This window comes from Enhydra lutris, unplaced genomic scaffold (assembly GCF_002288905.1).
Source record: "Enhydra lutris kenyoni isolate GAN:26980312 unplaced genomic scaffold, ASM228890v2 scaffoldscaffold5, whole genome shotgun sequence".
Lineage (NCBI taxonomy): Eukaryota > Metazoa > Chordata > Mammalia > Carnivora > Mustelidae > Enhydra > Enhydra lutris.
Window position 1 is genome coordinate 12,739,399 of NW_019154089.1, and position 22,806 is coordinate 12,762,204.

The 22,806-nt window shown below is 47.0% G+C and overlaps 1 protein-coding gene across 1 annotated transcript in view; it reads left to right on the forward strand.

Annotated features, from left to right (window-relative positions):
• The window catches only part of LOC111141193 (membrane associated ring-CH-type finger 3), a 134,988-nt gene that overhangs the window by 109,709 nt on the left and 2,473 nt on the right, over positions 1 to 22,806 (forward strand). The window contains exon 4 of the mRNA XM_022493585.1: positions 18,411 to 18,620. Within this exon, the coding sequence (XP_022349293.1) occupies positions 18,411 to 18,620 (210 nt within the window). The remainder of the gene's footprint in view (positions 1 to 18,410; positions 18,621 to 22,806) is intronic.

A 22,806-nucleotide genomic window follows, 5' to 3' on the forward strand; every position in this document is an offset into this window, starting at 1 on the left:
TGGCCTCTGCCAAGCTTTTAGGAATCCAAGCACTATACAAACATGGCACCGTAGTCTTGGAGAGAAAAGCTCATATTAAACGTTCGGTAGATGAAGGCACAGGCTTACCGTGGTTCTGTGAAGCCAGACTCCCTGGGTGAAAAAGTGAAGAAAGTCTCATGCACTGCTCTCAGCTTCTCCCTCCTACTCTGGGTCCTGTTCCGGAGGGACAAAATGGACGGCAGGGTCACCCCCTGGCATCTGTGAAGCAGGGTGGGAGGGCTTTGGCTGAAACCACCAGGAGCTCCCACTTCTCACTCTCACTCCCAGTCTAACTGCCACCACCTGAACTCAGAGCGGGGGAGCACAGTTTCCGCCCACTCTGCCCCTAGGCTGCCTAGTCCCTCCTAACTGGAGGCAGCTCTCTGACCTGCTCCAGGTGAGGCTAAGTTCTCACAAAGCAGAGGAAGGGCTTGCGGCATTAAAAGACAAAAAGAGGGGAGCATGTTGAGGAACCCTGTGTGTCTTAAGTCATGGGTAGCAGAACAGAGGCCCTCCCACTGAGTGAAATCTAGGCCGGTGACTTCACCAAGCAGGGCTTAACGTGCTAACTCTGGCCACTGGCCTGTAACTGTAGTATATCCTGCGCGGGGCTGGCCGCCCACGGCCTGCAGTGAAAACTTGGACAAGTCACTTCTCTTTATGCGTTAGCTCCTCCCCAGCCAGGTAAAGCCAGGCTCACAAACTGGCTTGCTCACTCATGCACACAGGTGTGCTTTTGGCCTCAACACTTTAAAAAAATTTTTTTTAAGGATTTTTATCCATTTATATGAGAGAGAGTGCATGAGCAGGGGGAAGAGCAGGAGAAGCAGACTCCCCACTGAGTAGGGAGCCCAATGCGGGATTCGATCCCAGGATCCTGGGATCATGACCTAAGCCAAAGCCAGACGCTTAACCGACGGAGCCACCCAGGCACCTCAGCCCTTTTTTTCCCAAAAGAATTTGAATGCCTGTAGGTAGGATAAGCACTCCCAGTTCATCCAGGCCTTGCCTCTTGCTTCCACCCATGCCACGCTTTTCTCCTGCTTACATTATCTGCCACCATTTACCTTTGAGATTACAGAATTGGGTGATTTCTCCCACTTGTCAGAGTTTTCTGATACTACAAGCATTTTTTTTCTACCAACGTCTTTCAAGGTAGTATAGACTGAACCTAAAAATCTCCCTCCTATTGTTCCCACATCGTAAATGAGCGGAAATGCCTGAATCACAAATCACAAATTCAGAATCACAAAGCAGATGAACCACGAAGAGAAGGCGCACTAGCATGGACGGGGTTCGGGCACCTGGCACTTAACAGCTCCCCCATGTGTTGGCCAGGCACTTCCTTAACCTCCGGTCAGGTCTCTGGACAGGCCGCCAGCCCGTACCTGGGCCAGTGGCACCATCTTTGGGGCTGGCCAGGGGGATGACATCCCTGCTGACCGAAGTCCCAAGATCCTACACCCCGTAGTCAGTTCTGTCTTGAATTTTCTTCTTGGTTCTGGCGGCTAATTTGGCAGTTGCTTCGTTACTTAAAGCTTAGTTACAAAGAAGCTGTTTTAAGGTGTCTATTAAATTCACAGCTTGCTTCATTAAAAATCACTTCATTAAAAAAGCAAGCCAACCGAAGTGTTCCCATGTCCGTGCCAGATGGAAGGGAGCTCACTGCTTGGTGCCGGTGTTTTCAGGCCATCCACTGCTGGTACAGGCTTAATTTGGAGGGAAAATCCAGTTTCATGCATAAAAAGAATTACATGACCGGATTCCATTATTTTAAATTGTACTGATCCTTGCAGTGAACTGGGTTGAAAGACAAATGAGAATCCATGTTCTGAAGAGGACCTTTGGCAGTCCAGCAGCTGCTCCCTTCCACTGGCTCACTGAGGACACAAAGATGCAAAACGCCGGGAGTCACTTCAATCAACTTTTAAATTTTCATTCTCTATGTTAAAAGATATGAAGGAGGGGGCGCCTGGGTGGCTCAGTCAGTTAAGCATCTGACTCTTGATTTCAGCTTAGGTCATGATCTCTGGGTCGTGGGATCGAGCCCCACATCAGGCTCTGCACACAACGCAATGTCTGCTTATCTGCTCTCCCTCCACTCCTCCCCCATGCTTGCTCTCTCTCAAATAAATAAAATCTTTTAAAAAATAAAATAAAATAAAAATACAAAGGAGGATGAAGAATAATGTGTCAAACAGGTGCATCTCCACCACCTAGAATTAACAAACCTTAGCATTTTGTGAGTGACAGACCTTTGCAGGGACAGTGAAAAAATGACTGTAGTCTTCACTAATTCACCCTCAGGTGATCTCAAATACAGGAGAAGATGGAACCGTGTTTTCCTTAAGCACATCTGGGCCAAGAATAAGAAGAAGTAAACAAAATGAGATAATAATCCTGCAAGATCCCGGACCCTTTGCCCTAACTCCCAACGTAAGAACGACGGCTAGCACTGGCCACCAAGAGGTCCACTTCTTTGAAAGGCAGGCAATTAGAAGCTATTACGTGGGAGTTGGGCGTGGCGATAGTGGAGGTGAAACTGTCCCTGGGCGGCTGGCAGGAGAGCTCTGTAAAGGGGAGTCTGAGAGAGGAGCACTGCCATGTCACCAAATGACTAAAGCTGGTGATCATCTTTCCCTAAGTCCTGCCAAAACAACAAGGTGCAGTTAGCTCACAGCAACTGCCCTGTGCCGCTACGTGTCAGGTTGAAAAGAAGGGAGACATTGATTGCAGATTTCAGGTGCATCGCTACTGACACTGCTTAGGGCCCCCCCGCTGGGAGCTTCCGCCAGCCCTTCTCTTGCCTCTTCAGTTTTGTGTCAATAGCTGACACTTTTAACTCCAGGGAAAGAATACACGTTATTAAACAAGTAACAGCGCGAAATATTGTGAGCAGTACATGATTACAGTTAAACGCTGCCTAATGAACAGTTGTATTCGAATCAGCAAAGCCGAGAGGTATCTTCACTCAGGCAGCGGGAGATCAGTGGCTGTTCATTGGCAGAGTGATACACTGTATGCCTGTTTGTAGGAGAAACTTCGCTTTTCAGAAGAGGCACAGATCCTGATGGGACACCCAAGTCCAGGGGCACTCACTAATTTCATTTCGAGTCTACCTATTTGTATCCTCAAAATTTCACATCCCAACGTGTTTTTCTTCTTGAGTTATTTGCCCATTTCCAAGCAAAGGGGAACTATGGCGTGCTATACTGTTCATGTATCATCTGATTCCCGTGTCTCTCTCCTTATACGGATAGTATCCTATTTTGTAGGTAAAGAAGCTGAGACTTTAAGATGGTAAATCACTCTTCAGAGATCTCAAGTACTTTCAGCCACAGGGCTAGTAGGTGGAGAAGGCAGAAGAATCCAGGTCTCCATGACCCCCTTAGTCCTTGGTGTCCCCACCATACCTGGCTTCTTCTGTCCTGACTTGAAAGTACTTCTTTTCTTTTCTTTTTTTTCTTTTCTTTTCTTTTCTTTTTTCTTTTCTTTTCCTTTTCTTTTCTCTTAAGATTTTATTTATTTATTTTTAAAGATTTTATTTATTTATTTGACAGACAGAGATCAAGAGTAGGCAGAGAGGCAGGCAGAGAGAGAGAGGAGGAAGCAGGCTCCCCACTGATGCGGGAGAGAGAGAGCCCGATGCGGGGCTCGATCCCAGGACCCCAGGATCATGACCTGAGCCGAAGGCAGAGGCTTTAACCCACTGAACCACTCAGGTGCCCCTTAAGATTTTATTTATATCTTTGACAGAGAAAGAGGGAGAGAGAGCGAGCACAGCAAGGGGAGCGGCAGACAGAGAGGAGGGAGAAGCAGACTCTCCCCTGAGCAGGGAGCCCAGTGCGGGGGGCTTGATCCCAGGACCCTGGGATCATGGCGTGAGCCAAAGGTAGACAATTGACTGAGCCACCCACACGCCCCAAAAGTACTTCTTTTCACTTGCTTGTTGACATGGACACGCGCACACACGCACACATGGAGCCGAGGGCTTCTCCACCTATAGCCAGCCTTCCTAAGAGACTAGATGTAGAGAAGATTAAAGCCCTGATCTCCTCTTGACCTTGAATTCCCCTATTAAACCAAAGCTGCTAAGGGGATGGGAGAATGAATGGGCAGAGCACAGGATTTCTAAGGCAGTGAACCTACTCTTAACAATGGTGGTTACATGTCATTTTGCATTTGTGCAAACCCATAAAATGTACAGTACTAAGAGCGAACCCTAACGTAAACTCTGGACCTTGACTGGTCACTAATGACGTGTCAGTGTAAGTTCATTGACTCTGGGGGTGGAGGGGGGAATATTGAGAATCAGGGAGCCTCTGCAGGTGTGCAGTCAGGGGGCATATGGGAACTCAATTTTGCTATGAATCTAAAATTGTTCTGAAATATAAAGTCTATTTGGGGCTCCTGGGTGGCTCTGTCTGTTAAGCTTCTGCCTTCAGCTCAGGTCTTGATCCCAGAGTCCTGGGATCAAACCCCATGTGGGTCTCCCTGCTCAATGGTGAGTCTGCTTCTCCCTCTCCCTCTTCTTCTGCCCCTCCTCCCCCAGCTCATGCTCACTCGCTCTCATGCTCTCTCACACATGCTCTCTCTCAAATAAATAAATAATCTTTAAAAATTAAGTCTATTAAAAAAATACAAATACACACACAGACTTGAGCTGGGTCAGATTGAGAGTGGGATAGTGGAATGGCTTTGCTTCTCTGTGCCTCTCCCCCCAACCCCCCAGTCCGAGGTGGTCCAAGCTCTTAGGTACAGCAGCCTATTTGGAGCTAGAGACATCGTTCTTCATTACCAAGGACTTCACACACCCTTTCTTTGTCTCTTCTTATCTGATTACTCCCTCTCCACATCTGAGTCTTCATTTACTGAGTCATTTGGTCCCCTATTTCTTCTGAGATTTTCCCCTCAGGGAAAGAAAGCCCCATGAACACGATGATGTTAAGAGCCTTTTCCCGCCTTTCGTGAACGGCCCTGAAAGCTAATCTCTCACAATGCGGTTGTCCGAGTTTGTGAGGGAAACTTCTTTAAAGACTGTCCCCTAGATCACTCACTTTGGTAAAACTGGTTTTGCAACACATGAAGGACAACGCTGGCCTTTCTCTTGAATTATTTGTATAATTGCCTCATTTCTTTGCTTCCCTTCCTTCCCTTTCATGACAGGTGCAGCAGATTTGGGGAAAGATAAGAAGGAGCCTATCGGGTCTGTGGGGCTTGGGTTCCCTCCTTCATTTTTCACTAACTGTGTATTTCTGTACCTCATCACCTGCCTGCCTGCGTGTTTTCGGAGAGGAGCCTGTGATATACCATCTGATAAAACTCTTCTTTGCAGTCCATTTATTACAGAGTTAGAGGGACAGATTTGCACCGCAATGGACATGTGAGAGGAAAGTTAGGATTGTATGTGTATAATGCGAGGGCGAGAGAAAACTCATCTGAAGCTTTTAGTTTACTGAAAAATGGGTTTAATTCTTAGGTACACCATTTAGGAAAATGTATAAAAATCTGCTTGTGAAGATTGAGGTCAGATTAAAGGAAGAAAAGGAAGTACTTTCTACTCATTACTTGATCATTGCTTCACCTCCGGCGATGCTGTTAGAAACAGGAGGTTGGAATAAACGGTGAGGTTCACAATCTTTTTGGGCTTGGAGGGAAAACGGCTGATACAGTATATATGAAATGCTGGCAAGTGGTTGCAGCGGGAACATTGTAAAATAGAATTTATAGGCATTTAAGGGCTTTTATCCGGGAAGAATCAGTAAAAGCAAAATTGGGAGATGAAGGGAAAATATCCACCATCCTAGAAAATAATACCTCCGCTCCTATTTTCCTACGTCCAAAGCCTCGATCTTTGCGTGAAAAGTGGGAGATGCAAGGAGAAAAGGCATGATAGACGGGAGGAATAAAATCACTCTAATGTTTTTCTAAACACTGACTTATTTAAAATCTACAACTCTAATGTTGAAACCCAGAAGTCATCCATACACCAAAATATACACATTTTCAGCTCTTTGGAAGGACATACCTGACAGATACAGACCTGAAAAATAACCCAATTAGATGAAGATGTGGCAAAGCAAAAGGAACACTGAACCAAAATTCACGCAGGATGGATTCTTTAGCAGAACCTACAAGACACTTCCAAGTTTTTTTTACCAATGGGCTTTTCCAGTCTCAGATTTTACAAGGAGATTTATTTGAGATTTAATTCATGTACAAACAGTTCCCCCCACTTAAAGCATACGGTTCAGTGACGCTTAGCATATTCACAGAGTGTGTGACCATCACCACCGTCCCCTGTAGGACATTTTCATCACTGAAAAAGAAACCTCCTCCTTCAGCCTTCACTCCTGGGTCCTCCCCCTTGCTACCTCCAGCCCTGGGCAACCACTGATCTGTTTTATGTCTCTATGGATTTTTCTATAAATGGAACACTACAATAGTGGTCCTTTGTGATCGGCTCCCTTCACTCAGCGTTAACGTTTGCAAGGTCTAGTCTCAGATTTTGCAGAAAATATATCTTAATCTTCCTGGCTATCATTTTATGTATTCTTGGTCCCTTCCAAGTATCCTTAATATATAACTCCTACTAGTTATCACTGACTGAGTGCTTGCCCTGAGCCCCTGTTCTAGACACTTAAACATCCTGTGTGGGCAACCATCTCCATTTTAGGAAGCAGGGCACTGGTACAGAGATGTCAGTGGCTCTTTTTCCTCTTCAGGTTTTGCCCCTTCCCTATCACAGTTTATGAGCTGAAACCCTGGTCTTTTCTCCTCTTTTATTGTATGGAAATCATATGCACATCGTTTTTTTTATATCATCTGAATGCTTTCCATCTCTGCTCTGTATGAGTCCTTTTCTTCCTTTAAGCCCGTTAATTTAATTCAGTTGCTTTCGTGGCTCTGCTGCCCTGTAGCCGTACAATTAATCTTTTAAATATCACATTGTGTGCCCTAGGTTAATTTTTTTTTAAACCAACATCTAAGGAGAAATTATGGATTCTTGGAGACAGTCAAATCCTACTATTGACTCCATTCTTCAATTTTTCGAAGCTCAGAAAGTTGACTTGGACCAAGCGTTGTCTCAAGCCAATTTAAGGAAATGCTCTAGAACACTGTTTCTTCCCCCTCAGATCTGTTTGAGGAGCTGATAAAAGCTTGAACTCTCTCCCCTGAAACGTGCAGGTGTCTGGTGTTCAAATACAGTCTCCAAGGGCTCTCAGGTTTTCCAAAACCCTGAAACTTAGTCAAGGACCCCTGATCTGGAAAGACAGTCATGTAGATGGCGAGGGAACACGTAGGTTTTTCAAATGTGTCTCCTGCACCCTCACAATGTTTTGCACATGAGAAGTAAGGGAAATTTCTCAACACTCCACGGCCAATCCCCTCTTCCCTGAGGAGTTGCGTTATAATTCTGTGGGTGCCACAGTCATGCATATGATTTGCCAGTCTTGAGGGGAGAGCTGGTGATTCAGGTATGCACATATATGGGACTGGGCTAGTTATTAACTCAGCTTCTCCCACGCTTGGCTTGGTCCTGCATGGGGACCTATTAGGGCCACATGTCTCTGGATCACTCAAGCTAAAAATGTCTGTCTCCCAACTGGAGTGGAGCTTTCCCACACACAGCCAACTGTGCTCATCCAGCCGGACTCTAGCTTGCCCTGCAATAAATGCCAGTCCTTGATGCCGTGACCCATGTCAGTTGAACTATTGCCCCTGCCCCTTCAGAGCGTCTTCCCCGAAGACAGCTCTGTGAGATTTGTAGCAACATGGTCCATAAACAGTGAACCGAATCAAGAGAAGCAATGCCAGTCAATACCACCATGGCATAGTTTTGCCTAGCATTTTGATATTCAGCGCCCTGTACCCAATGAAGGATATCCCAGAAAAGCAGAGAAGCAAGAAAAGCAGAAAGAGAAAGAGGGAGACTCTCTAATCTAGGTGTGAGGGGGCTTGGGAAGGACATGTCTGAGATCTTGAAAATCGTGGAAGGCTTAGACAGTGTGCACAAGGAGTGGGTAGCACCTTCCGAATGGCTTGCAGGCTGGGGGGCTACCTTTGAAATTTGGGGGCAGGGAGATTCCAACAAAAATAAAGAGGTATCAGCAAATACTCCAGCGCAGGGACTTAGGCCACTGCCTCAAGTGGAGCCTTGAGAGGTTCCAGAACCAGTCACTGCTGGGAGTTACATCATGTCTACAAGGTCAGCTGGGCCATCCTGTCTATTCGGGAACCTTTTTGGCAACAAAACCCCAGACTCCAGGGATTGTGGATCTAAAAGTTCCTGTCTCCATGGTTTTTCCACCTAGCAGAAATCTATCCCTTTCTCGAAGTGCCTCAAACCTTCTGGCTTACTTTGGGAGTAGGTGGCGCTGGGGAGACTCTCTTCTGTCCTCTATCATGCGTGTGTTCCATGTTTCATTGCAAGCCTTCCCCCACACCCCGCTCTGGGACTCCTCACACTACCTCCAAGGGACACCGATTTTTAAATGTGGTCCCCTTTGAGGACCTGGCTGTGAATTTGATTTCTCTCTATATATATTCCTTTAAATATCCCCATTGATCAAAACAGAGATTTATTACCCTTATTCCTATTATTCATCAGAGTCTCCTCTTTGGTCCTGGGTTCCAGTTGGGACTCCTACGTGGTATACCGTCCTGGCACCTTTTGCCCTGTGATCCTTTCCTCCTGCTGGAAGTAATTATTCGAAGCTTCAGAAACCTGGGGACCAATAGCAAGCCAGCTGAGAGGGTGTCAGAGGCCAGCCACTGGGCTGGCTCCAGGACCAGGGGCCCCATAAGTACCAAATGAAGCAGGGCTCAGGGACCTAGGGCTGCTGTGGTGTCCTGTTTATAACAGACCACACAATATGATGCCCTTGGCTCCCAGAGCAAATCATTTCTATTTTTAGCACAATGTATACCAATCATCAATTTCTTCTGGAAATTTGTTTCCTTGCCCTCTAACCTCCCTTCCTGACCTTCTCTTGCTATGTCTCTGGCTTTCCACGGATCACGTGTGTCACATAATTCTGCAGCATCCTTTCATATTTTGGATAAGCAGTCTCCATTGGCTGTGATCACTTCTGCACGGTGATGATCTAAAACAGAGCAAAATGACTCCCATTTTGCTTATATCTGAAGTTGTGATAATACGTAAATTATTTTGCCATCTAGTCCTGCTGTGCTGCTAATCTCATCTTTGGAAAATTTCAAACCGTCGGTGTGGGTGTGCATAGCGTTTGTTTAAATAACGCCAGCACCAAATTAGAATGTCTCAGACACAAACACGATATTTATGGAGCACTATAGCCCATTAATTGGCTTATTGGCCAAAATCCTCCAGGGACCATCACAGATCTCCAGGGCGCCCTTGAACATGACTCATGCTGCAGCCAAATCACAGCTGTGAACGCCAGCACCACTGCTAAGCATGTGTCTGTGGCAAAAATTGCTCCCCTGTATTTGACCCGCAGAGTCAGGGCGAGGATGTATGTATATTTCTCAGTTAAACTCATCCTGTTTCTGCTCAAGGCCATCCTCCGGGTCAGAAGCATTTATAGTCGTCTTTGGCTTATATTTATCAAGCACAAATTAAGTATTTTAGGGAATGGGAATATAACTGTGAACAGGCCGGAAGAATGTTGTACACTAATAAACCTTACCCGCCAGGGGAGAAAGACGTGGGATAAACAAGTCAATAAAAGAAAAGGTTATCTGATAGTGATAAGAGTTATCCAGGAAGAACCAAGTTGTAAAGAATAACTTGGTTAGAGAATGCATGGTGGTTTGTGAAGGCACCTCTGAAGAGATGACCTTGGAGCAGAGAAGTGACAGAGAAGGAGGGACCAGACATGGGAAGAAGCGTACCAGGCAAAGCACCAACCCCTACACTCGCCCTCAGGCAGGAACCCGCTCAGCATTCCCAAATCAGGAAGAAACACTGACCTGACAAGGTGGCCTGAGAGGTCAAAGGAGCCTGATTCCAGGTGCTAAACTTTTCCTTCACGGACGCACTGGCACTCTGTTGATGCCTGTGGATCCCTTCTCAGAATCATGGAATGCATGAAGGGCCCACTTGGGATGCAGCGATACCCCATTGCACTCTAACAGAGCTAGCAAACAAAAGTTGTGATGTAAAACCCAAGGGCTTCTTTAACCCATTCTGTTGTGGCAGATCTGAAAACCAACTCTGAAGCGGCAGTATGTCAGGATGTCTGCCACAATTTAACAGGAAGTGAAATACTGTGATCTTCATTGATCACAAAGCCACAGGTATTCCCCATATCAGTAAGATTTTCTGCATAACTCAATGAGATGCTAGATTTTGATTAGAGGTTGTGAAAATCCCCATCCACAAATCACAGATCCTGCGAATCCTACCCTTGGACCCCAAACAACCTGGGCTGCATCACTCAGGGCTCAGGGGCCACAGGGAGGTGTTAGACTATACACCATGGGGAGCCGCTGGGGAATTTGAAACAAGAGAAATGGGGTGATCTTGCTGCTTTAGAGAAAGCGGATTCGGGGATCACAGGAAAAGGAGGATGAGGAGGCAATTGCAGGTGAGAGGCAAGGCTGGCTTGGAAGCGTAATGGCGCTGGAGAGAAAAAGACGTGAATGTGTTCAAGATATATTCCAGAAGAACCAACAGGACACACAGATCGCTTGCCTGTGGGGCGTGGGGATGAGGAAGGGCCCAGTCAGGATGAGGCAGAGGGTGCTGACAACAACCAGCAGGCACTGTGGGACAGCATGCGTGGGAGCTGGGTGATGCCAGGGAACCCAGGGCTCCGTGGTGGACCTGGGCGAGTTTGACACATTGCTCCCACAGACGGAGAGATCTCTAGGAAACAGCAAATGCGCAGCCTGGGCTCAGAAAAGCCCTAGGCTGAAAGACGAGGCACACACTCTCTAGTCGAACCGCATGTCCTGAACAGAAGTGGGAACTTGAGACAAAGAGAGAGGGTCCTTCACCACTCCCCTCAAAGCCACGTCATCCTCTCTCCTGTGAGGGAGACTCCTGGTTGTTGTTTTTTTTTTTTTTCAACTCCCCCAAAGAGGTGAAAAAACTTGATGAACAATTTGGGGGAGCTAACGGGGGTCGCCGGAAGCAATGGCCCGGCTCCCATTTTATCCCCTGCATGGCGCTACTTCCCCAGCCTTATCCACTGTGGGAGCAAACAGAAATTAGGATCAAGATTTCCTGTAGTTAATACATGAAACTAACATAACAGAGTAAAACATTCTATGTCCATTACACTTCAATTTAAAAAAAAGTTTTTTTTAATTTTTGTAAGATTTATGTAGTACGAAAGCAAGCTGAGAGGAAGAGTTGAAAGAACAGTAGGCTGGAGATCTCAAAGCCTGGCTCCTCTCCGTGTAACCTTGAACAAGTATCTTAACCTCACTGAGGCTTAATATCCTAATTCAAAATGGGAATAATAACACCACCTGCTGTTATTAAATTCAGCGAAAATATCTGGCATCTAACAGGCACTCGGCACATATTTTTGGTTGAACCTGAGTTGTGTAATTTTTAAACAGACATCTGACATTGTCCTTTTCTCATGTAGTTCAAGGTAGTTTTCAGGTAGAAAAAAAACAGATTGTAATTGGGACAAAAACAGTACAAAGGACTTTGAATAATTTACTGGATTTCTCATGCTGTTTCATGACCTGTGGAAAAACAGACGGCACTCCACAATGATTTACAACTTAAAAAAAAAATCTTGAACAGAAACTACAGGTTTTTCACCTTGTAGCAATAAAATAGCGCATAGATATTTCTCTTGGAAACCTAAAAAGAATGATACGTAAGCATCTTTAGTCTAGAAGGCTAAAGGCAGTGAACTTCAGGACCTAATGTCTACCCACCAACAAAAGTGTCTCCTCACCAATGAATTTCATTAGACTAACTAGTATTGTAAGATCTTTTCTGGTCAGGCTACTGGCATCCAGATTTTTATTCATTCATTTTCATTATAAGCATCCACTGTGCTCCAGCATTGCTCTTGGACCGAGGCATCCAAGAATGAACAGAAATGAGGTCCCTGTCATCACAGAGCTCTCAGGGAGGTAGGGAGCAAAATATAAGCAAGGGAACAGCCAAATAAATAGCATCTCTTTGGAGAGTGTCATGTGCTCTGCAGAGAATGTAGCCAAGCACTGTTTGTAGGCACAAGGAGTGTTTGCAAGGAAAAGGTACCATTTGAGCTGAGACCTAAATGATCAGAAGGAGCCAGCTGTGCAAGAATCTGGGCAGAGCCTGTCCCCCTAATGGGAACAGGCATAGGTAAAAGTTGGACATGAAGGGGGAGAGGGTAGAGGGGACGTGATCGGAGAAGTAGGCAGGTGTGAGGTCAGGTCTTCTCAGAGTCCTAGGTAAAGAGTACGGACTTGATTCTGACCATTGTAGAGCCTTAAGCAAAGAAGCAACAGGCTTTGCCAGGTAGATGTTCAGTCACCCCAACTGGTTTTAGAGCTGGACCGTAGGGAAGCCAGAGTGGAAGCAAGGAGGCTATTGGCTCCCACGGATGAGATGATCATGGCCGAGGGATGGCAGCCGTGGATGTGGAAGGGACCCAGATTCCAGAAACCAACTGAAGGTGGTGCCGAAAGGCGACATGTGATGGGTAAGACAGAAAGGGAAGGGCCAGCTGAGCGACAGGATGGGTGGTGATGTCATTCACTGAGATGGAGGAGACGTGGAGAAAAGTATGTGCTAAATCAAGAGTTCTGTTTCGGACAGATTGAGTTTAAGTCGTCTGTTAGTCATCTAAGTGGGGATGTTGAGTGGGCTGTTGAATACGCACATCTGGAGCTTTGGAGGGAGGCCAAGGCTGGAGAAGGACATTTTAGGATCACGAGCAAATCCTCTGTGAAGTTTTCATTTGAGATGCGTTGCTGCAAGCCTGGTTGGATGGATATCCGGAGCAACCATTGCCTTCAGCTCCCCCAGAGTCATAATTTCTTTCTGGGTGACTTCAGCTGTCCTGGAAATTCACCGACTGACTGGAGTTCAGGGATTTAAAACATCAGTAGGGTTTGTTTGTTTTTGTTCTCTGCTGTGTTTCAAGTGAACGGAAATGCATGATTTTCGTGTTTCATCGTAATCTCTAGATCATGCAGAGGACCCATCACATACCCGTCTGATCACTGCACTGCCCCTTTGACCTTGCAGCTCCCCAGGCAAGCAGACAGCTTAGTGTGAAATGATGAGGGTTTTGAAAATAAGACCAATGCCAAGGAAAGTAAGCCCTTGGTTAATAACTCTGCCAAGTGTCAGATGAATAGGAAACACTCAAGCAGATAGACCCATTGAGAAACCATGTTGAGACCTTGCCTCCTTTCTCTTTTTCCTCTCCATAAATTTGAGACGGTTCTATCAGTTGTTATCCCTTCTGTCAGTTTCTTCCATTCTCATGATGGGTTCTCATTAAGGAGATTCATGGGGAAGGTGGTAATCGATCAGAGCTATTAGCCACCAGAGTGTAATCTGGTTCCAGTACAAACTGACCCGCACGCTGTCCTGTCTACCTTGAGGATTTAAGCCGATTAACTCGGAGCCTGGGAAACAGAATCCAATGTCCTAGAGCTCTGCATCCCCTTCACCCCTACCCCCCGAGGAAGGGATTTAACAAATTGACACTGTAATTAGATCCAAACCTACAGTTAGCACACCTTGGAAGGCATCACTGGTGCCCGGCTCACCTTTGCACACTACTGCGTCGCTGGGGGAACGCTGCTTGCTCTCCCTCTGCTGTCTCTGGCCCTACGCTGCCGATCACCAAGGGGGGATTTCTGTTTTGTTTAGACGGTTGGTTGGGTGGTTGGTTTTTGGACCTGTTTCCAAGAGCACATCTGTCTTCTGGGTCAGGAATGAGTCAGGGACTGGAATGAGATCACCACAGGGAAGCAGGCAGCTCGCTGTTTCAATTCTACAGTCTCTGTGCTTCGTGTTCCTAATGGAACCAGAGAACAGAAGGCAGGAAGGACGCCCAGGTTGCCGACAGATCCCCTGGCTGCCGTGTGGGTGGGCCAGCCAGGTGAGAGACGCCGTACAAATTAGTATTCTCAAGCATCGACCTTGGCTTTTAAAGCACAGCTAACCACCAAGTATAAGCAGAAGACTAATGTTAAACTAAAGCCCCTTCAAGAATGATATTCTGGCAGCAAAAGTTGTCCACAAGTGGCAGGATAAATTAGTAGCAGGAACCCAGTGAACCTTCTTACACCAACAAAAACATTGAAGGTACGAGCCTCCTCCTACCCACTTCATTCCCTCATTACTCACTGCCTCCTTTCTTTCTTTCTTTTTTTTTTAAACTAAGAATGATGATAGAATATATTATTTTGGATCACATCTTTGGAGCTAGACAACATGGTTCAAAGCCTAAGCCAATCTTTTTTAGTCACTTGACGTTCTCTGTGCCTCAGTTTCCCTATCCATAAAATGCTGGTGACAATAGTCAAAGGTTAACCCTTTCAAAGGTTAGTAAATCAGTGACTTCACGTAGCATAAAGAGAGAGCTTTGGATATCATTGTGGGTGAGTAAACGTAAGCCACTGTCATTGACGGAACGCTGTAAATGCTGAACATGCAAGACGCGAGTCATATAAAAGCCTCCACCTCAGGTCAGGTGGCAAGACGGACACACAAACCAACCTGCCATCCGGCCGCAGCCTGCTCTGTATTACATATTTGGGAAATGAAGACACTACTGCAGAATAGGTCTAATACTCCGTGTATAATAAGTATAACTGACTAGAGAGGCACAAGACATAACAGCAAAAAATCACATTGAACAATAATTGAGATCAACCTTTTACCTGTTAAGAATTAAGCCAAAATATCTCTGAAATTAAATGCCCCGACATTAGACCTCATTGTGATGTGGTAAAAGAATGAACATACAACAGAACAGTATCCTAAGAATGTTTTTTAAAGGGCACCTGGGTGGCTCAGTTGGTTAAGTAACTGCCTTCGGCTCAGGTCATGATCTTGGAGTCCCGGGGTCGAGTCCCACATCGGGCTCCCTGCTCGGGGGGGAGTCTGCTTCTCCCTCTAATACCCCCTTTCTTGTGCTCTCTCTCTCTCTCTGATTCTTTCTCTCTCAAATAAATTAAGAAAATCTTTTAAAAAAAAAAAAGAATATTTTTTAAAATTACCATGATAATGTCCTGGCCAGCCAATCCTTCAGCTATTTGATGAACCAGTAAACAGTGGGACTTACTATATCCCACCTAGCTGAAAATTTGCCAGAAATCTAGTACACACACATACACAAGTGCCATTTGGTGCAGAAAGAAAATCTAAATATGGAAAGCAAGGAACAACAAAGTGAGGCTGGTTTGAATCCCACCTCTACCATCCACTTGCCATCTATCCTTAGGTGACTTAGTAAACTCTCTTCTCCCCTGTGTCTGCATCTGTAAAATGGGGGTAATATGAGCGTTGTTGCAAGGCCTCAGTGAGACGTTGCATCATAAACTCAACTTTCTAGCACCAAGCTTGCCCCAGCCATAGCTCAGTACATTTTTTTTTTCCCTGCTATCATTCGCAAAACACTAGCTGGACACCTCCCTGCCCAACTCCCTCTTCTTTCCTGATCTCTCACTCAGTGTCCGTCTCTCTCTCTCTCTCTCCTGATGTTTTGTACACAACTAATAAATACATATATATTTACATGGGTAATCCATGTTCATTGGAGGAAAGCAAGAAAATACAAAGCAAAAAAAATTAAAGACCACTCATGATTCCACCACCCAGATTAGCTGCTCTTTTGCTAGGAATCCTTCTGGTCTTTGGCGTGTAAATCCACTCCATCTACGTAGGTATAAATGTCTGTGTGTTTATAAATTTATCATTACCTACACAGGATCATACAATACATTCTGTCCAGTAGAATTGTCTTCCTGCTCAGCAATATATCATGTCCGTAAATATAAAACGTACATTATCATTTCAAATTACTCTATGGTATCCTAAGTAAATTCTCTAATTTATTTAGACAGTCACCTCTTGCTAGAAATGTGAGGTGTAATCCACTTTTCTCTATTGTAAACTCGGCTTGTGTAAATATCCCATATCAGCCTCTTTGGATACTTTGGCAGCAGCTCTTACCATGGCAGAGGGCAACATTTTTTATTCATCAGCATATACTGCCAGTGGTCTTGTTCATGGCACCTGCATTTGTGTAAGAGATAAATAACACTTGGGGTTCTGCAGAAGTTTTAACATAATACTACCTATTTAAAGAACTTCATATCTGGGGCACTTGGCTGGCTCAGCCGGTAGAGCATGCAACTGTTGATCTCAGGATTGTGAGTTCAAGCCCCACACTGGACAGAGAGTTTACTTCAAAAACAAACAAACAAAAAACACAAACAACTTCATACCTAAATATGAGCCAGCAGTAAATAAAGGGTAAGCTAAGCCAAAAATACATATATATAAATATTTTTATTTATATATTTAAATATTTTAAACATTAAATATATGTGCTTGATTATATTTAAATATATTTAAATATTATATCTATGTATATAGTTAATAATGTGCAGAATCCAGATATTAGATGATCATGTACATATAAAAAGGCCTGGAAATTTTTTAGGAATATAGAAAATCAATGAAGAATTAGAAAATGAGAAACTGGGAACCAGTAGTAATACTAATCTCGCCTTTGTGATTTATCTTACACTGGATGGAAATAAGCAATGATTTGTAATTACCTCCTTCCACACCTGAGTCATTTCATTGGGTAATGTCAAGGGCCACATAGATAAGTAAAATACTAAATTAATTTTCATAAAATGCATTCAGAATTCTCTAGCGGAAGGAATTGGGGAAAGTCTTTGCCAGGAAGGTCAGCTTGTCTGCGTACATCGGTTGCATATTTACTGAGAATCTACTATGTTCCAGCAAGTGAGGACACAGAGAAAAGTAGGCCAGGCTTCCAGATCTGTTTCCAGTGAAAATCTGCTAAAGGAATCAGCTTGCTGCAATTCGGACAACATTGTTTAAGGATCTGGATTTCTGAATGTCTTGCAATTTTAATATTGTTTGAATATTCTGTGGATAGGACATCTGAGCAGGAGCAGAGAAATCCAAGCCCCCTCTTCACTTTGACCCCTAAGTCACGTGAAGCAATCATTTAACCTTGCTGAGCCTCCTTAATATTAGGAGAATCACGCCCGATTTCTGCTCTCAAGATCATAGCGATAGTCCCAGTATTTAGGCAAGAAAATGTTAATAAGAGCTCACTGATTTCCTTTGAAGCTGCTGAGATGTGTGGGGTAACATGACAACACGTGACAGGGTCACTGTCCTTTGCATTTGATCCTTTAGGTATTTCTGTGTAATTTTTTTAATGCTGTATTTCTGTTTACCCCTCCATGATCTATTTTACTCGGGTCCACTTTAGAGCTGGGGTTGCCTTCCTTCAGCATCTCTGCACACTTGAAAGGTGCGTGACTCTGGAAAGCAGTGTGCTGGGCACTGCGGGTCATTTAATGTTTGCCTCAGCCAGACACTCAAGGCAGAGCACCTCCAGAAAACCTCTTCTGTGCCTCTCCCCGCCACGTCTCTTCTGCTCACTCCTGAGGCTTTTTCTGGCCCTTCTGCTGCTCTGTCCTCACCTGGCCGCAGCTCTTCTGTCTCTTCCTCCTGCCCTTAAACTTGGTCTTCCCTGCACCCTCCACTGTGTACCAACCACTCCTGTGTCCCCTGTCATGCCCCTTTCCCTCCCACCAATGTTTATGTGGGAATTACAGCCCTGGCCACTTGGGGTGCCTACTCAGCAGACCATAATGCTCCCATTCGGGGGCCAGCCCACAGCACTGCGAAACCCCCATTTGCTTATGGGACAAGATGGAAGACAGACTCAGCCAGCATCTCTTCCCACTCCCACCCCATCAACTGTGCTTGAGCCCCTCCTCTGGACCCTTTGGGCTCAGCTAGTACTACATGGGGTAGCGAGATGGGAGCATTTGGAGACATGTTCCAGTGCTAACCTGAAGAAAAGCCCCCAGGCCTCATTACCGTCATGTACCCACACCAATATGTAAGCATGACTCTTCCCAGAATGGATTATGGAAAACATAAAGAGCAGGCTGCCTACAGCAAAGACACTTTTTAAAATTCCGATTTTGATCCTCATCACTGTTGTCATGTTAAAGTATTATCAAGAATCACTATTACCTGGGGAGGTGGGGTATGGAAATGAGCCCTGAACTCTTCCCTGTGATCTCAGAACAGATCCAAAGCACCTGTGTCCTGTTTCAGGAGACAGAGACACCCTCGAGGGCAGTGGGTCTCCGCTCCACGCCGGCCTCTAACTGTGACTCTGCTTTTCTCTGTCTCCCCGTCTCCCCGGCAGTGGCTCCGAAACCCAGGCCCCCAGCATGAGAAGCGGACTCTGTTTGGAGACATGGTGTGCTTCTTGTTCATCACGCCGCTGGCCACCATCTCGGGCTGGCTCTGCCTGCGGGGAGCTGTGGACCACCTGCACTTTAGTAGTCGGCTGGAGGCCGTCGGACTGATTGCACTCACTGTGGCACTCTTCACCATTTACCTCTTTTGGACACTAGTAAGTATGGCCCAGGGCCCGGGGACTTGGAGCAGCCAGAGCTGGCCACCCCTCAGCAGGCACAGCCTTCCCTCCCGGCCGTAGCCCAGCTACCCGGCCTGGTGAAAGGCAGATCTGCAGGCGCTGGCGGGGGCGTGTGTGCCACCTCGAGGTCCAGGTGGATGTGCTTGTGGATGTGCATGTGCAGGCGCGTGTCCACCCCAGTGTGCTGCTGGGAAGAGCAGATCAAGGAAAGAAAAAGCTCCTGCTTCTGAGAGCCCATCAATCAAAGCCACACACTCTAGACATTCCCCTCCTCCAGGGTTCTGGGACTCCATCCGCAACGGGGCATGGCATTTTCTTTCTCTGGTTTATGTGCCTCGCTTTTGCTGGGATTGTAGCAGATCATGAATGATGCTCTTGGCCACTGCTGCTGTCACCGCCTGGGCAGATCATGAATCCTCGGGCTGGTTATTTTCTTCTTACTCCTGGACACAGCCTAAATTCTTTGCTGGACGTGGAGCTGCGTTTTGCCTGATGGTTATTCTGTGTGTTGGGATATTGACTCCGCAGCCCATAAAAACAATAATTTATCTAGCTGAGAAGCCACCACCAAAGAAACCCGTCTCCCAAATAAGCGTGTCTGCCGTATATGAGGGAGAATTCTTAAACACGTCTGTTTTTTTTCACCCACTTAACTCCTGAAGAGAGTTAAATGCTTGGGCAGAGGTTGGCACAGCACTGATCTCACTCTCTCTGTTTCCCTCTGGGACCTGCAGGGAAGAAAGTCACTACCCGCTAGACTCATTTCAGAAACTGGGCGCCCTGCTTCCTGGCATGATTCTGCTGTGCCTGCTCATTTCTAATCTGAGCACGTCCCACGGTTACTTAGTATGTGTTTCCTGTTAGAGCATACCATTCTCTTATCCCGTAGCACGGGGTCAGCATGTGAAAGCTTCTAGCACTCACTCACACGTGCCCCTCTGCTCTGTCTTCCAAACCCTGTCCCACCAGCTGCCAGGGCAACCTGGCCCAGGTCATTTCCATCTTGTCCATCCTGTGATGCTATAGCTCTGTACCTTCCCTCGGGGTGGGGCGGGGAGGGAGCGTTCAGACAGACAGCCCGTCTGTCTCAGTGAGAAGGACATAGCTCGATTCTTGGTAAAGACGGAGCATTCTGAGGGTTCCAACTCTCTCTGAGTCCCCCGGTGAAGTCAGGCATTCTGCTACCCACCACCAGCCAAAGCGAGAGTGTCTCCTCTAAAGGTCTGTGCTGCCCTGATTCACTGTGAGTCAAGCAATGAGGCAGACTCAGAAGTCACAAGGTGGTGGGAATGGGAAGAAAATAAGAGTAAGACTCTTAGAATAAGAAATCAAATCACCTTTAGCACTGACGCCCGGTCAACTGCGTCAGCTTGGAAAAGGCAGTTCGCATCTCTGAGCCTTGGCACCCTCATTCATAAAGTGAGCGTGACAGGAATGCCCATCCCGCCAGGCTCCTCCCTGCTCCTTGGCATCAGAAAGGAGAGAGCACCTGAGGAAGGTTCTCACCTGTTTCACCTCCCATCTCAGAAGAAAGGGGGCTTGAGCAGGAAGGGTGCCTGGAGTGGGCTCTTTCAGGAGACTGAGAACATACTTCATTCCAGAAACGTTTCCGGGAGGCAGTGCCCCATAGTGAAAAGCACACGCATGAGATGCCAAAGACCCTGTGGTCAGACCCAAGATTTAGCACGCTAAGAGCTGTGTCACTCTAAACAGGGTACTTACCCTCTCTGATCAGCCTTCCCCCTTTACAGATAGTGGAGGACAGCCCTGGGTCACTGGGCTACTGGCAGGACTAGGTGGGGTACCTTCGGAAACATTTATCAGAGCCCCCAGAATAGGCATGAGGGTTTCTTCCTCTGCACACTCAGCCGGCCACAAGATGCAAAGCCGCTGGAGGGAGGGGAAGGCGTTCTCCCCTGGAAACAGCGCTGCAGCACCCCTGAGCCCGAGGTGACTGGATCCAGGCTAAGTCCCTCCCAGATAAATGCCGTACCGAGCTGCCCTGGCAGGAGCCGTAACTCAGGAGCTGACAACACTTGGAAAGTGCCCTCCGGCAGAAACCCATTGTAAACAAGCTGTCAGGCTTCCGGAGAATATGCTGTGAAAATGTCTTAGATAAACAAACACCGTGTCAGTCCCAGCCAGGCTGCCGCTCAGAGGAGCCTTCCTGGCAGGGCCTCTCCAGCACTGGGAAGCAGGGAACGCAGCTCCGCTGCTGCCTTGTCGCACCTCTGCAGTCTGAGCCTGGCCCTGCCGCCCCTTGGGTACAGGGCGTTCTGGAACCTGCCGTGGGGAAGCCTACCTCTGGGAAACCACAAGCCCAGAGTGGGGTGCCATGGAACTATCACTGCCTACATCACAAACCATCTGAGGTCCAGGGACAGACATCATCTGAGTCCACGCTCGGCGCTAGAAAGTCACCCAGCGTGGCACTTAAAATGAGCCAAACGCGGACAGGTGGGGGACTGGGGTGCTGTGCTGCAGGGACCCGCAGGGAGCGCCTGCGTTCCCCGCATCACGGAGGCAACAGCCAGCACCTGGCACAGAAGCTGGTTAAGGCCTGGGATGGAATGAATGAGCGATCTGTTTCCTCCGGCTGATTCCCGGCCCTACGGGGTAGTCAGTCATCTGAATTCTCCTTATAACATTGGGAGACCTCCGGGAGGAACTGCCTGACAAGGGTTACCGTGCGCGAGCTGGCTGACCCACAGCCCACACAGCCCACACAGCCCACGGCAGCCCGAGGGTATCGAGGGTGACCCCATGTCCGGTCCTGCTCCTCGGCCCGTGTGCTCTCACAGCCCACCTGGTTGGTTCAGCCTGAGATCAAGAAGCTGGGCCTTTCCTGGGAAGACGAGGCCCTGGCCCCATCAGTAGGCCTCAATATAGATGGGAAGGGCAGAATAAGAAATGGGTGACGAGATTTCCCACACCCTTCTGTGACTTTACAGCAGCCCTTAGGCCACAGCCCGTCACTTCCCTGACAGGGAGAGCGGTTGCTGATGTAATCCTTCCTTGCCCTGCCCACACGACCACCACTCTTTGTAGGATCGTGCCCACGACGGGTTAATCCCCTTTGGATGAAGAACTGAACGCACCTCAAGAAATTCACCCCAAAAGAAGTATTTTTTAGAATAGTGACCCTGTGCGCTTTCTTCCTCTTCTCTCCGTACGTAACACAGACATCGAAGGAGCATCTGGGTGGCTCAGTCGGTTAGGAGTCCACTCTTGATTTTGGCTCAGGTCGGGATCTCAGGGTCATGAGATTGAGCCTCCTGTCAGGTTTCCTGCTGGGCGTGGAGTCTGCTTCAGATTCTCTCTCCTTCCCTCCCCTGTGCCCCGCCCCCAGGGACATTTAAGAAATAATCTAAACTAAGTTCCCAATGTGAAAATTGTCCTGGCTTCCTTTTGGTTTGTTTCTGCTTCCCTCACTGCCTCTTTAGTTCTCTAAGTCAAACTTCCTTTTTTCCTATTCTAGTCCACTGTGGGAAGGGAGTGTCCTGGGGCTCCTGGCCCCGGGCAGCATCAACCAAGGGCATTTGCAAACCTGGGGTCCCATCTGCATTAGGCCCAAGTTCCTTGATTTTGCCCAATAAGGAGTCCTCTTCATCTGATGCTTTCTTCTTATTGACTGAATTTGCCTGCAGATTGTGATGTTAACAGCAATTAAGATAGATGAATGTATAAAAAGATCTCATCTGTTTGTCTGAACAAGCGGGCTGATTTTCACACCTTCTGGCCAAGGAACCAGGAGACCTGCTAAGTCGTTGACTTCCCGGGTTGCCTGCAGCAGCGCTTCTCGGCTTGAACAGATCTGCAAATCACCTGGGGATCTTGTTAAAATGCACACTCTGATTCCTTAGGTCTGGGTGGAGCCCCAAATTCCGATGTTCTAACAAGCTCCCCAGTGATACAGCCTGCTGCTGACCCATGGCCACGTCGAGAGCAAGGGAAATTAGCACGTTTTTTTCTTGTCCCCCTTCTCCTGTGTCTAAGAAGGAGCATCACAAAACCATCTTCTTTTCTATATTTAACACATCAAAAAGAACAGGCCGAGAACACGACCGTGTGTGAGGCACGGTGCTAAATGCTTTCTGTGCACTCTCAGACACCACTCCTCATGTTTTGCCAACACACTGAAGTTTGCGGGGGGCAAGCAACC